This window comes from Lycorma delicatula, chromosome 1 (genome assembly GCF_047948215.1).
Source record: "Lycorma delicatula isolate Av1 chromosome 1, ASM4794821v1, whole genome shotgun sequence".
Classification (NCBI taxonomy): domain Eukaryota; kingdom Metazoa; phylum Arthropoda; class Insecta; order Hemiptera; family Fulgoridae; genus Lycorma; species Lycorma delicatula.
Genome location: NC_134455.1, coordinates 54,344,788 through 54,361,511, shown reverse-complemented (window position 1 = coordinate 54,361,511; position 16,724 = coordinate 54,344,788). Strand labels below are relative to the sequence as shown.

The window sequence follows — 16,724 nt, the reverse complement described above, 5'->3', positions numbered from 1 at the left end:
ATAATCGCGAGGAATTGTCTGTAGTGGCTGATTTTCTTTGCACCCTTGAGGTGTGTAAGTCTATAGAGGGAGTTTAATCGAGGTACTCAATCGTGGTAGGATCCCGGGTGGCTAGGGATCCGGCTTAGGCATTCGATTGGTTGGAGGTAGGCGCATTGGCATCGTGCCGCGGTTATATTGGTATTTTTTGTGATTCGATTTGAGGCTCCCGCTGGTGCGAGTAGCTATGCTACCCCGGGGTATGGTAACCGTGGGACCGGGGTTGTGGCTTTCCTCCGCGATCACATAGCGGAGGGAAAGTCACGATCGTGATGAAGTCTTGGTATTGCCACGCGAGACTCGATGATGGGACCGGGTATGTGTGGGGGTTTGTCCCTGGCTCCTGCGCGGACCGGAATGATTTTGCGTTCCCCTTTTTAGGTGACTTAAAATGGTCGACTTATTTGGGTGTAGGTTTAAATTTTTATGTTGCGTAAAACACAATTTTGATTGGTGCAAGTGTAGCACTGATTTAAATTTAAACTTGTTCGTTTTCTGAGGCATTCACAGTCACGAACGGTGTTGTAAAATCTGTACTAGGCGCGGGGTTCACGCTTCCGCGGTTTCGGTTAGTTAGTATGAGGGAATAATGTTAGGTTGGATGTGAAAATGTCTGAGGCCTACGTGAAAGCAAAATTTGATGTGTATTTACTGATGCAAATGTCTGCCGAGGCATTTACATCAGTGGCTCCCTGGCCTCCACGGCCCAGGAGCTCCTAAGAACCATCTAGGACTCTAAACGAGATATATTGGTGGTCTCTACCGGTGTAATTCTTGAGAACTCACCGGACATGGACAAGCATGACCAGCTCTTCGGAGGCGTGGGGAATGGTCTACAAATTTCGTGGGCGGCGGATCTTCGTCGTGTTTACTGTATTGACGATCACGAGTCCAGCACTTATGTCCAGAATGTATTTCCCTCTGAAGTTGATATGCGCCATATCGCACTCCACCGCCCTGGAGTCGACGTCTAGCTACCATCAACCCACCGGCGGCTGCAAGGATAACATCCTCCAGCACGTCAATCTTCCAGCGAAAGTCTGCTATGAAATCATTTGTGGTCAGGTAACAGCTAAAAATCGTCACTTCACTGCAGCAAGCCAAACGAACCCCTAGCCTGTGCCGTGCCTCCGAACTTGGGCTCTGGTGCGATACGGAATCCATATCATGACAGTCCCCTGCTAGTCTCGGAACCATTGGGAGTCGTTACGGTCCTAGTACTACTCAAGCACCAAGTTGGTCTTCCTGTCCCTGGCTAGCTCTATCAGCAAGGCATCTGCTAACCGGCTCCTGTTGAGGCTGGCCTCAACAGGACGTTAAACATTCTACCGAAGCCTTCTCTTTGCCTGCACCAGGACTTCCTGGAAAACTTGACACTCCCTTGTTTAGGGTGCGCGGGTCAGCTGCGGGGCGCTCACGCCTTTTTCTCGGTAGACCATGCACGAAGGGGGGCGGAACTCTCGTTAGCCTTGTGCTTCCCTATCACAAACTTATGGCAGAGCCGGCTCCTATCAGGCCCCTTACATCCATGAACCAGATGCCCATACCCATGACACTTGAAACATCAAGGGACCTGTGCCCTAAGCCTAATATGGCAGTACACACAGCCAAACCTTATTTTAGATTGATTGCGTAATCTGGCAGAAGTCTTCTCTCCAATCTCAACTCTCTGCCCCCGCGCATTAGCACTAGTAACGCTAACTCGGCAGTCTTCTGTATCTCTGAGATCTCTTCCCAGTGCTGATTTCACATCCTCCTTCCCTGTGACGCAGTCTAGATCTCGGATCTCCAGAGCCTCCCGCTGTTCCAGGTTGCAGACCACGGCACCTTCTTTGAGTACAGATTTCGGGGCAGCAGTGAAGGTCTGTTTAACTCTGGTGTACATTTTTTATTTTAGAATCTATTTTTTGGCAAAAAAAACACTAAGTTTCATTTTAGATTTTTTTAAAAATGAAATTGATACTTTTTAGTTATTCATCTTCAAAAATGCTGTAGGCCTATAAATTGGTGTTTTTAGTTTCATTAGGTGGCCCAGCTGACGAGTTACAGCCAGCTAATGTAAAATTTTAAATAAAAGCAATTAATGCTAACAATAATGAAGAAGAAGAAAAAGAAGTTGAGCATGTAAACTCCAGCGATCTTTTGAAAATAGTCTAAAAGTGAAGATCGAGTTACAAATGACATTTGTCCAAGTGAACGTATTATCAGCATCTTCAATTTACTTTTTTACTGCTTTGTTACTCATCAAGTATAAATAAATATTAAATTAATTTGTTCCTATCTATTGGAAGTTATACAACAATTTAGAACTAGAGAAACAAAACAGAGGTAATTTTGCTTTACAGGGAATGTCACCGAAATGTTGATCAGACAGTAGCTTTGTATGCTCTACGATTCTTCGGCAGAAATACTCCAAGTCGTGTTTCTGTGTACAGAATTATAAACTACTTTAGTGATGCTGGAATTGAGGGAACCAAAAATAAGAACCGTCAAAATACAGTGACAGCAAAAACAATGAAATATCTGTGGCTGCGGCGGTCATCGTAGATCCTCATGTTCAAGAAGAATTTCGCGTGACTCTGAGATATCAAAAACCGGTTTTCTGAGAATATTAAAACGCCTGAAATTCCATTCGTTCCATATTTCACTACATCAGGAATTGCATGACAACGACTTTGAATTAAGAGTAGCATTTTGTCGATGGGCACTGGAAAAAGTACAGGTAGATAAAATGTTTTTCTTATTCTTTTATTTTCCAACGAATCAGGTTTTACTTACTAATCATGGAGCAGTAAATAGACATAATATGCATTACTGGGCAGAGCAAAATCCACAGTGGCTAAGGGAAGTAGAACATCTACTTTCGTAGACTGTCAATGTTTTTTGCGGAATCATAGGCTGTACATTAATCGGACCGCATTTTTTTCGGTGGAAATTTGAACGGAGAGAAATACGCAGATTTTCTAGAAAATCAGTTGCGTTTACTGCTTGATAAACTACCCTAGAGAAGAGAAGAACCCTTGGAAAAGAGGTTTTATCAAGATGTCTGTCCTGGACATTATTCTATTATCACCAGAATAATTTTGGACCACGACTACAATGATCGTTGGATTGGTCCAGTTCACTGGCCTGCTCGTTCTCCCGACATTACTCCAGTAGAATTTTTTTATGGGGTTACCTTAAAGAAAAGGTTTACCTAGAAGAATCAACTACCCCTGAAAATATGAAAGAGCGTATAACAAACGTATTTAGGGATACAAAGAGAGAAACTATTAAATGTTAATGGGTCGTTCTTAAATCATTTCGAAAAATGAATAGAAGTAGGACACCACTTTGAACAGTTGTTGCTGTAATTTATGTAGAGTTAATAATAAGTGTTCTGCCCAAAGGCAGGTTTTCACATGGCCGCCCTTCATTCTGCTCGATTCTGTGTCATCCGTTTCATTTTATAGTAACTTTCTTCCCTTTTTATATTGTCTACCATTTTCATTCGTCTCCTACCTCTTGCTTTCCTTCCCGTTACAAATCCTTCCAGTGCCGTCATCAACAGGCAGTCACATCTCAGCCAATGTCCAATCATCTGCACTTTCTTCTTTTTATTACTTCAATAATCGCCCTCTCTTCGTCCACTCTACGAAGCACCTCTTCATTCTGAACTCTCTCCACCCAGCTGATATTTTCCATCCTCCTCCAAACCCACACTTCAAAGGCTATGTAGAGTAAGTTTTTGTAATTATTTTAAATAAAGAGCATTACAAAATGATTTTAAAGTATCAGTAATTCATTAAACCAAATATTTTCACAGAGTCGACATAACTTAATTGACCAAAGCGTGCAACATATGTTGTAGGCTATGTACCATACCGGTATTAACCGTAGCGAACAAATTAATCCGAACAAAGGGAATTTTTGTTCTGTTGTAGGGAATTTTCATTCTGGGGCAGACTGTTTGCTGTTTGCAAGCAGTTTGTTTAGGTTATGTTGTTAGTTCACATACAAACAGAATTAGTAGTTTTTGTGATTTTATAATTTGATATCAATTAGTTTTTGGTGACCTTGTGAGTTTCTGTTATTAGTTTGTTATTCGTTTCTAGTTAATGCAATGGATATAACTCCACGAAAGCGGTCAGAAATCTTTTATCTATTCCAACACATAAATGAGAGATTGCCAGTGAGTTTAGTGTGTGGTTAGGTACTGTAAATGAAATCGTGAAAAGGTTTAAGGAAACAGGTTCTGTATATCCAAAGAGAAAAGAAAATGTAGACGGAGAAAGAAAACCACGCCTACACAGTATCGATTACTAATATGAAATAGCAAAATTAATCCACGATTGTCAGCTGTTGATCTTAATAGGGACTTGAGAGCCAGTGGGACTAATGTTTCCGATATGACAGTTCGTAGAAGATTGTTGGCAGTAGGAAGGATTGCTCGGAAATCTAAAAAGCAGCAGTTACTGACACAAGTTATGAAGACAAAAAGACTTCAATAAGCAAAGAAACATAAAGAACTATTGAGATGTGAAAAAAAGCTGTTTTTTTTTTTCAGACGAGACTAATTTCTTTGTCCAAGGGGAGAGAGTGTAGACTACATTCGTAAGTCGGCAGATGAGAAGACTACTACCCCAGCACACCTGCAACAAGCTCACAAACACCCAGCCAAAAAGATGATTTGGTGATGTTTTACACATGAAGATCCAGGAGCACTTATGCCTGTGGATGGGATGATGAAATCAGACCAAAACATTAACATATGCCAAAGAAAAATAGTCCTACTTATGCAGAAGAACCTAGAACTCATTTTCCAACAGGACCTCGCACCATATTACACGTGAAGGAAAGCAAAAGAGTTCTTCAAAAACCAAAATATTCGAGCGCTCTCATGGCCAGAGAACTCCCCGACCTGAATCCCATTGAAAATGTATGGGCAATACTAAAAAGAAGACTTGGGAAAATGAATTGTAGCACAGGAAATAACGACCTTTGTAGTTCATGATACAGGTTTGGTTTCGACATGAAGAAATCAAAAATCACTGTTCTACCTTAGTGGGATCAATGCCAAACAGCAACTAACATTATATCTCCTGAACCGAAATTTAAAGTAGATGAGATACCTGGTATCGGCTCTTCCGTACTATCAATAATATAGAGCCCCTGTGGGGCTTTATCATAATGAAAATCAACACAAAATGTAATATTAAGGAAAACTTCTTAATGGATCAAAATTGATCTTTTACTCATAGTTAGGTTTACGAATTAAATTAGATTCTGTCAAGTGCGTGTGAATTTTCTTTTAAATTGCATTAGTTTATTTTTAAAAACAAAGTAAAAAAATTAATTCAGGAGTTATGTATAATTTTCAATAACAGCAACAATGTAGCAAAAAAAGTGAAATAGTTATACATAAATACCACTTACATTTATACAACTGGCTACAACGGACCTTTTTCACAGCTGTTATTTGAAAATTGTGTTTCTTTTACTCCATTTTGTGATTCTTTCTAATCAATTTCAACACAGACTTCAGATATTTTAATATTTTAAAATTTGCAGAAAAAATTTATATTATTTTTAATTCAATGGTTGGTTGAAATGTTACAGCATTTCAGTAGTGCACGTTTTGCTAGTAAGTTAGTATGTCCGTGTGTATACGAACGCTCGCTCACGTACTATTTGGTATATCTGAGTGACTATTCGCGGGGTATTCGCGTAATAACGAGTCAGATTTTGTTTAATGTTACAGTTATTGGCAATTGTAAATGTTTATTGCATCGTAGTTATTACACAATTTATAGAAGAGTAATTTTCTGTAGCCTAAAAATACTTTTGATTACCGAAATCATTAAGTAGGAATTTAGAGTATGCATACGGCGAGGAATATATGTTTTTATGGATTTGTGTGAAGTAGTAATTTTACTGCTACACTACACTTGTGACAGTTTTAATATCTTATGCTTGACAAAACTTAAATTATACTCTAAACATTCTGTATTAAAACGTTTCAGTCTTTTTTTGCGGTTTTTACAGAAAAAAAATATACAGGGCTGAGAGTAGCGTCTTAATTAGAAAAAGGGAGGCTGCTGTGGCACAGTAGAAACAATAATAACACTAGTCGCAATAGAGCAATAGTAACAGTTGTAATAGCAGTAGTATTTATGACGGAGTAACTGAAAAAGTAGCTTTTACAGTTTTCGTTTCGTTGTTAATTGCTGTAATCTGTCAGGTTTCGTTAGACAGATTATAGTTAATAATAATACAAAGTGTATTATCAGCTGGAGTTATAAAAAGAAAATCTAATGTCGGTAGAGTTTTCAAATTATGAAGTACTTTACAAATAAATAACTTCGAGGAACAATTAATTTATTTTGAAATTTTATGAGATATTTAATGGATTTAATTTTGTTTAATTAAGTTCTATTTTTTGTGTAAAATAATGCTAAGCGTTCATGCAGTTAGTTATCTGACAGTTAAAATTTGATGTATTACTGGTAATTAAAATTAAATTCTTGAAATAATTTACTAATGAAAATTAAAAAAGTCTTCATTTTTTCAGATATCAGTTATTTAATTGATTGGTTATTCTTAGTTTTGGATTTAAGAGCCGTGTTTTTGAAGATCAAGCAAAATTCGATATTTCTTGACAATAAATTTGAGATCTGTTTTTAATGATAAAGAGAAACTGATTTATTAGTGATGGGAGAGAGAAAAACTTGATATTAACTATGAAAAAAATGTTATTGTCTTAAATTAATACTTTAAAATCTAGAAGGACTTAAATGCGTCTAAACTTAAAATTCTTGTATGGTACATCTTTAATATAAAGTGCTTAAAACATTTGTAGACTGATGTGTGTTTTAGCCAGCATCGCCTTAGGTTAAAGGAATGAAGAGTTTTAGAATCAATCACGATTACTCTTATTTTTTTTATTCCAGTAATATATTGCAGTATGCTGAAGAAGTAATTAACCTACAAATTGGCAGTTAATTTTGTTCAGTTCAAAAAATTTAGATTTCTTATTCCATACTTAACAATTTTTGTTTAACACAAACTTGCTGAATATACTGCAAAACATTTAGATATTACTCTCAAAGTAACAACTAGAATAACGTTTACGTATTAGGAGTTATTTATTTAATATTTTATTGAAATGTTTGAGTACAATTACATTTCAAGTAAAACAAACTTTATACTAAAGTTCTGTGCTTTTACAAAATCCATGCATTAGATTTTCCTTTTTTTGAACTTAGATCAACAACCTATAGGTCATTTTTTACCTTTAGATTACCAATTTGTTATTCCATTACCAATTGATTAATCAATCTGCTAATAAAAAACTGGATAAGCATTTACAAATGCTCACCCCTATTAGGAAAATCTATTTTTAATTTATGTTGCACGAAGTCAAGTTTAGCGAGTAATCGCTTGCGAGACGATTTATTGTCTATAAATAACCTCTATAAGACTGAGTAAAACATGTTTATTATTAATTTTCGGCATAACTTATTTGTCTTATTTTTATTTATGGCTATTTATTATTAGTTTTTGTTATAATCTTTAAAATATAACATTTTTAGGATGATTCCAATTATTACCAAGCCAATAATAATAATAATAATAATAATAATGCTCTGAGGTAGGTAATCCCCACGTCCGGAACACAACATCTACGTTCCACGTCCAGGGCGGTAACAGCCGTACTTATGTACAATACATATAGCTGGCTAACGGGGCTCCGAGTAAATTCCTCGGATATGCTTTTCTTTTGACCTGTTTCCACCTTCAGGTCTCCTCATGGATTGGATTTTTCGGCTACCTGCAGGATATGAACAATTTGTTGATTAGGATGTGGACATATACCAAACTTAGAGCTGGCGATGTGGCGGCCACGGTCAAAGTTATTTGCAGGTGTAACGGAGACCTTTCGTCGTCCACATGCCCCCCGCGATGGCAAGCATGTAGTTAAGGTGCCCATGTTCGGAGCATGGGAGCCCTGAAAGCTTCGGTGTGTAGGGGCCTGGAGTCAGTGCAGAGACTGCGCATCCGCTCTCTGCCAGGACATATGCCGGTTCCACCGGAGTACCGGAACGGACCTCCAGGGTTGGTAGCCCTGGAGTGGGGGTGTACCCCGGTGGCTAGCCTTACTACAGAAGGGATTATTTGTTCATGGAAACTGAACAACTAAACGTGGCAGAGGGTTCACGCAAACACCCTCGTTTAGAACCGGCTGTTTCGCCTGAAGCAAAACGGAGAAAAAGTGCGGAAACTAAAAGGATTGAGATTGAGGCTAGAAAAAGCTTACAAAAAGGCTTTTTTTAAAAGTAGTAATGTACCGAAACCCAAATATTTTACAAAGGAGGATGGAAATTTCTCGAGGGTGAGTCCTTTTCTCATCGCTCGGGAGATAACCAAATGCGCTGGTGGACCTGTAAAAGAAATAAGGAAGACCTTCATGGGACTTCATGTTGAGACTGTAAATGAAGTCCAGTCTCAAAAGATTTTGGGGCTTAAAAAGATTGGAGAACTGGCTGTACATGTCGATCCCCACAGTACGCTCAACACCTCAAGAGGTGTGGTCGTCTGTCGGGATCTTCTAAATTGCACGGAGCAAGAAATTGTTGAGGAGTTGTCATCACAGGGAGTAATTGAGTGTCGCCGATTGAACATGAGGAGAAATGGCGAATTCCTACCTTCAGCCTCTCATGTTCTCACATGTAACCGGCCTACCTTGCCGGAGAAGATTAGAGCGGGGATACATCGATTGGATGTGTGGGCATTTATCCCGCAACCTATGCGATGCTTCAAGTGCCAACGTTTTGGCCACACCGCTATCAAATGTGAGAGAACGCAAATATGCGTGTGTGGCGAAGAGGTGCATGAGGGAGAGCCGTGTAAAGAGCCCCCTACATGCATCAATTGCAAGGGACAGCGTTCATGTAGATCCAGGAATTGTCCTGTCTACAAAGAAGAAGTAGCTGTGCAGGAAGTTAAAACCCTGCAGAAAGTCAGCTACATCGAACCCAAAAAGATTGTTAACGCCCGCAAACCTAGAGCAACAACATCTTATGCTCAGGCTGCGGCCACTGTTCCTGCTCCTGCTCCGATTGCTGTAGATGAGGCTCAAATTATAAATAAACTTGCGCCTACTTTGGCTAACATGATTGAGAGGATCATCGAAAACAAGATGAAACCTTTTGGCAATAAAGAATTTGTTAAGCCAAAGATAGTGGTACAGCCTGCTGAAGATAAGTCGATAAAAGTGAAAGTTGCTCCTCCAGAAAAGAAAACGGACACCAAACCAGAATGTCAAGTCCGTCTCAGCGAGATTCTTGATGAAAAGAAAAAGGTGATACCTACAGAGACTGTTATGGAGGCTCCCAAGCCTCCTGTAACTGAAGTGGCCTCTAAGCCTCAGAGGCCACAAAAAATCACACAGGGGGGGCGAATGTCCCCCCTCCCACAGGCGGTGACCGGTGCGACCCCCGTATTGGGGAGCGGCCAGGTTGCCGCCTCTCAATCGGCGCCTGAAACCGGCGCCGACCCATGCCCGTCTTCGTCGGCGGCTTCGGTGGTCTCCGATACGGAGACCGGAAGCCTTACAGGCGACGACCTTCTCCGCGAACACGATGCTGTTCGTAGGATGGAGAAGAAAAGGAAAAAGGGATGGCCGAAAGGAAAACCCAGACAATAATTTAATTAAAAATTAGCGAGTCGATTGTACAATGGAACATCAATGGATGTTTTTCAAACATCCATGAGCTCCAACGCTTGGTACATGACGTAGACCCGATTTGTATATGTCTGCAAGAAACGCATTTCCGCCGAAATGAAAATTTTAAATTAAAAGGATTCGATATATTTCGGCGAGATCAACCGCCAAATGTAAGAGTTAGAGGTGGAGTAGCTATATTAACATCGACTAGAGCTACCACCGAAGCGGTTGTTCTAAACACAAACCTACAAGCGGTCGCCGTTAGAATGAAGCGTCCGCTCCAGGTCACTGTCTGCAGCATATACTTGCCGCATTTTGATTGGAATAAGGATGACATAGCAAGACTAATTTCCGAGCTTCCCCCACCTGTTTTACTGGTGGGTGACTTTAACGCTCATAATTCTCTTTGGGGATCAGATCGAGTAGATCCCCGTGGAAGAGAACTGGAAGGGTTCCTGATGAATTCAGAACTTATTATTTTAAACGACGGATCAGGAACCTTTTTCAATGCCAGAGATGGATCGACGTCCTGTATAGATCTTGCACTTATAAGCGGATCGATAGCACCAAGGTACAGCTTCCATGTCATAGATGATCTGCATGGAAGCGATCATTTCCCGGTGCAAATTGTAACTGATGTTACAAGAAAAAATATATCCCATCCCTAAAAGATGGTTATTTGAGAAGGCAGACTGACGAGCTTCACAGCTAGAACGATACTCCTAGAAACAACTGGTGTTATCGGAGACGATGTCGACGCCATAACAAATGCAATAATTGAATCGGCATCGAGATATATTCCCAAAACATCTGGCAAACTTACGAAAAAACCCGTTCCATGGTGGAATAATGAAATAAGTGAAGCTATAAAAAGAAAGAAAAGGGCGTATAACGCCTTTAAGAAGCGTCCTAGTATAGAAAATCTTGTTGCCTTTAAGAAATACAGGGCGTATGCAATACGTCTTATGATAGACTCGAAAGAACGATCCTGGCAGCAATACGTGTCATCCATCGACAAAACTACTACTGCATCAGATGTTTGGAGGAAAGTGAAGGCGATTTGTGGGCGTAATGATTTTGCTCCCATAACTAGCCTTCAAGATGAAGATGAAATAAAAGACACTCCATATGAAATTGCAGAGCTGTTATCCAATCACTTCGAAAAGGCCAGCAGATCGGCCAACTACGAGGAAGGTTTTCGAACCAAAAAAGAAGAACTCGAAGGTCTACTAAATTTTAGAACTGAGTATAATTACTCATATAATGTACCATTTAAAATGGAAGAACTCGCGAAAGCGTTGGAAAAAGCAGGTAACACAGCTGCTGGTCCGGATGAAATCCATTGTAATATGATCAGGCAGCTGAATACCACTGCAAAACGCAGATTATTAGAACTTTATAATAAAATTTGGCGGGATGGAACGTACCCGTAGCAGTGAAAAAAAGCTCATGTTGTTCCAGTACCAAAGAAAAATAAAAATTTAACAGACCCCAATAGCTGTTGTCCTATTTCTTTGACGTGTGCTATGGGAAAAATACTGGAAAAAATGATTAATAATCGACTCGTCTGGGTTTTGGAAAAAGTAAACCTGATATCACCGTATCAAGCAGGTTTTCGGCAATACCATTCTACCACTGATCAAATGATCAGCTTAGAGGACATTATATATAACAGCTTTATTAAAAGGAAACATTGTGTCGGAGTCTTCTTTGATCTTCAGAAGGCTTTCGATATGACCTGGCGTCATGGTATAATGCTCCAGATACATGAATGGGGCATTCGTGGCAATCTGCCTATACTGCTCAGCAACTACATGAATGACCGTACCTTCCAAGTACGCGTCAACAATGAATATTCATGTGAAAGAATCTTGGAAAATGGCATACCGCATGGCAATGGCATGGTTCGCCGTTGAGCGGTACCTTGTTTAGCATTGCCATTAATAAATTGATAGTAGCCATTCCAGTAGAAATCAGCAAAAGCGTCTATGTTGATGATCTGGCAATCGAATATGCCAGCAACAAGACTGCTATGCAAAAGAGCCCTAAACATTATAAAATGTTTATCGAACTTAAATTGGGGCTCAGAAAAAGAGACATTATTGAAATTGTATAAAGCATTGGTTCAATCTAAACTAGACTACGGATGTATCGTATATTCATCCGCTAGAAAGTCGTACTTAAGAAAGTTAGACGTAGTTCATAATAGCGGAATAAGATATGCAACAGGCGCTTTCCGCACAAGGTCGGCGGCTAGTCTGATGTCTGAAGCCGGAATAATGCCACTACATTATAGAAGAGATATCCTTTTGTTAAGATATGCAGCAAATGTATGGGCTTTCCCTGCTCATATAAATAATAAATTGTTTACGAATCATCCTATGGCTGCAGTATATGAACATCGTGCTACCTATTCCAGACCAACCGGAATTAGGTACCACGAATGAAGAAGAAAATACGAAATTGCTATACCAGAGACACTAGCAATTTCTACTAGAGAAATACCGCCATGGCTCTTGCCAGCGGTAAATACAAGTTTGGATCTCTCTCAAGGAGAAATAAAAAAGAAACCAGCAGTGATCATCCAGCAAGAATTTTTAGCAATCGTCAGTAGTTACGAAGAACATATTAGAATTTATACTGACGGTTCTAAAACCGAACATGGTGTTGGATGCTCGATATATGTAAATGAAGAAGCCCACTCTTGGAGACTGCCAGATGTGGCCAGTGTCTACACGGCAGAACTCACTGCAATTCAGCAAGCTCTTCGCTACACTGAACACTATTGCGAAGAGAGACTGCTAATATGTTCCGATTCATTAAGTGCACTCGTCGCAATTCGGAACAAGAACATTAAGGATGTCCTAATTGCAAACATCCTGTCCATTTTATACGTACTAAAACAACGAGGACAGCGATGCGTATTTGTATGGACTCCAGGGCATGCTGTTATTATAGGTAATGAAATCGCAGACGAAGCTGCCAGAAAGGCAACAGTCTGCGATGACTTGGATGCATTTCCTGTAAGAGTGGCAGATGTTAAAAACCGTCTAACCAACATAGTAAGAAACAAGTGGAACGCTGAGTGGAGGAGTTTAAATACAAAATTAAACTCGGTTAAAACTTCTCCTTATAAATGGAAAAGCGACTTTAAGTTGACTCGCCGTGAACAAGCAGCGGTGACCAGACTTAGAATCGGTCACACGCGATTAACAAATTTATATTTGTTAACCGGCGAAGTGAGACCAATGTGCGGTGTTTGTAATAAAACACTGACAATCATGCATCTAATAGAAGAGTGTACTATATATGAGGACCTCAGAAAGAGGTTCCGTCTTACAAATAATATTAGTGCTGATCTGGATAATGGAAATGAAGAAAATATAGTTGCATTTTTACACGCCAGTGGACTTCTTAAAAGTCTATAAAATGGAAGTTTAAAGCTGTGGTAAGAGATACTCTAAGCGGTAGTTTTATATATACATATAAGGGAGTCTCGAAGCGTGGCACGTATAGTGACGGGAGGTAGCCCTCTTGACTAGGCCATTTTGGCTCACCTGCATTCAAGAGCAGTGAGTCGAGGTGTGTCCGATAATGGCATGGGGGACCCTCGAAGGTGGATTGAGGGCGCGAGGCTATGGGTGTACGCCGTGCATGCCTATGGCCTGATATAAGAAGGATTCAACTGCCACGGCACCCTGGCACGACTGATATACTGCTCAACGGCGGTTCTGGTCGCCCCGAGGGTGCTTAAGCAAACTATAAATGAGACTTCGTAGAAGAAAGAAAGATATGGTATTGATAAGATTAATTATAATTTTAAGTTCATGGTCTTTTGAGAACCTATCTCAAATTTTAATATTGGTGCCCTTTACACCCCGTAAGTGTTTGTGATTGTCCTTGTCTTTCATGTTTTAATGTTTATTTTGAAGTTTGTGTTTTTAAATAAAATGTAAGGGCCCTTTACACCCTTACATATGACGATCCTGATGGAGATAATAATTTCTTTTAAAGAATGTGACGAGGGCTAATGACCTTAGCAGTCGATGCCCGTAAAAATTCAGTTAAAAAAAAAAATAATAAAAAAAAAAATAATAATAATAATAAGTATATCCCAATAATATAATATAATAATAAATAATATCCCAGTAGGGGGATCCTGTCCCCCTACTGGGCGCGTCCTCATGGTGGCGAATAGTTGAAGGCCCTGTAGATATACAGGGTAGGTGGTGTTCTTCAAAGGCCCACCCGTGGACCATAACAGGTATTTTAAATCCAACGCGTCTGTTCCAGATTGGTCAGTGTTTGGTCGGCGTCTGTTTCCCATGGTAGGGATGGCCTTTTCTAGAGGTGTCGGATCCTTGCCCGCAGGAGCTTATCCTGTTCCCCATTTGTTTTGAAAATAATGGAGTGCAACGATGTGAATAAATACCGGGGCGGCAGGATGTTGCGGGTTGGCACTCTTCGGAGCCGTCGTGGTGTTCAGTCTGGGGTGAGGAGTGCTGGAGCGACTGGCGGCGTCTCACCTAATGGTACCACAAGGCCTGGAACGTCTTCTGTGGCTTCTGTTGTGGCTGAAGTTCAGTCACCCAGTGCTGTAGAATCCCGGGGTAGGAAGCGGTTTAAATGGACAGATGAACATAATGCCTTCCTTTACCGTACCTACCTAACTACAACAAAAATGGAATCGGACATGAAACCGTATAGTGTTCCGCTGCACCAAGCGATGGTTGAGAAGTTTCCTGAGCTACGATGTAAGTCTGTCCAAAACATCCTGGATCAGCGCAGATACCTTTTTAAGTCTAATAGGGTTCCTGCGGATGTGGTGGCGTTAATCCGAGCTGATGTTTCTAGGGAGTTAGGGTTGTTCTCAAGCCCATCTTCAGATGAAAGTGCTGTAAAAGAAGCGATAAGAGCCGACAATCCCCTCTCCGATCAATTTGCAGAGAACGAGATGCTGTATGGTGGTATGGGTCCATCGGCCAGACAGCGTATACCAAGGGTGAGGGTTAATCGCAGCACGAGAAAGTTAGTGGGCCTTAGTAATGAGATTCTTGAAGAAAAAGTAAGATTAGTACCCTCCATAATTGAACTCCATGAGTTATTAGTGTACATCGGTGCGATCACGGCAGTCAAAGAGAATGGCCAGCGAATCGTCGCTCCTGCAATGCGTAAGAGTCCCCAGCGTCCACCTTGGGAGGAGAGACTGTGTAGGAAAGTCGATAAGCTGAGGAAAGAGATTGGTCGTTTGTCCAGTTTCTTAACATCTGCTAACCCCAGTGGAAGGATCCGATCGGCGGCGGAATCGATAATCCGAACGTATGAGAACCCGGAAAACACCACCGGCCATGATGTCCTGGATTTGCTAAAGCAACAATTGATGGTACTGTCATGTCGGCTACGGCGGTATCGGTAGAGTAACATGCGCCAGGAACAAGCTCACTTGTTCCGTACCAATCAAAAGGAGCTGTATAAGCAGTTGCAGGTTTCACCTCAGCAACAACCTCAGGTGAACGCGCCCCCTACTAGTGAGGAGGTCTTGGGTTATTGGGGCCCGCTTTGGTCGTGTTCCTCACAGCATAACAGTGAGGCAACGTGGATCCTTAAGGAACGAAAACGAGTTGATAGAGTCCAGACAATGGTAGATCATTTAATCACTCTAGAAGATGTACAGGAGGCGGTTAAGAAAACCCATAATTGGAAGGTGCCTGGGATTGATGAAGTGCATAACTTTTGGTACAAGAGCTTTTCTTCTGTTCACAAGCGTCTTGCAGAATTTTACTCTGCCATCTTGTGAGATACAAGTCTAATGCCGACCTTTTTCGCCCAGGGGATGACCTATCTGATCCCGAAATCTTTTCCTGCGACGGCAGACCCGTCCAAGTACAGACTTATTACCTGTCTCCATACAATATATAAGTTTTTTACTTTTGTCCTCACTGCCAAAATCAATAAGTATCTTGAGAGTCATCAGGCTGGTTAGAAAAGGATAGCGTAAGGCTTTTTTAAAAGCATGCAAACTAGCCTTTAGGCTTCTGCATGACCTTACAGGCTTATGCAGCTAGCGTGCAGGATTTTTCAAACGTATGCAGGCTAGCGTGTAAGCCAGTGTGCATGTAAAGCCTGCCTTTTTCTAAAGTGTCCAGATTAGTGTAAGCTTTTCAAAAGCGTCCACATTAACGAGCGGGCTTTTGAAAGCGAGCGTCAGCATAATTAAAGGTAAGCGTGTGACGGTTGCGTTCATATGACGCAAAAATACACATCTTGGAGGACTGCAAGCAGATCAGAGCGGAGATTGCCGAGATCCGCAGAATCATTAAAAGGAAACACGGCGAGCTGGTAAGAGGGGGACTTGAGTCTGACTTGCAGCTCAAGCGGTACTTCAAACCTCTCACAGGACTCCTGATCAAACTTACAAACAAAACTGATTTGTTGGGGGGACGAAATGTGAGAAGAAAGAGATGTTTCTCATGTCCGCGGCCGGCTGGATGAACAGGAGTACCGAGATTTAAAAAATAGGTTCGACAAGTGCGCCATAGTGATCGGTTGTCCAAAGAAAACAGAATGAAATACTGTAAATGCTCCTAAGCCAACGATGGATGGGCGAGCGAACGCTCTTTTGGAGAGGTCGGACCAAGGGGTAAACGGCCGTTCAACGAGCTTGCCCAGGAAGATGTATACATCCAGCTCGATCTCACCGAAGCCCGAAGTCAGATACGGCCGACCATAACATGAGACATGTAAGGCATCGACATGCTACCTGGAGATTCGTTCCTTATGCGACCCTGCTCGCAGGAAAATAAGCGAAGAGCCTGAGGTGCGGCCGAGTTTCGAGCTCGAAGAGCCATACGAGATCTTAACCAACATCGAGCAGTATCTTATGCCCGATGGGAAGATAATGTCAAGCGTGACGATTAGAATGAGCCTCCGGAAAGGGCTGGCGCAAGAATACATGCGTGACACCATCGGAGACGTCGAA

At 41.1% G+C, this 16,724-nt stretch overlaps 1 protein-coding gene across 1 annotated transcript; it reads left to right on the top strand.

The window, feature by feature from the left end:
• Positions 1–14,189: 14,189 nt before the first annotated feature.
• On the top strand, positions 14,190–15,161 carry LOC142317506 (uncharacterized). The gene has a single exon (XM_075354067.1). The coding sequence runs from the start codon at positions 14,190–14,192 to the stop codon at positions 15,159–15,161; it is 972 nt and encodes a 323-aa protein (XP_075210182.1).
• Positions 15,162–16,724: the final 1,563 nt, after the last annotated feature.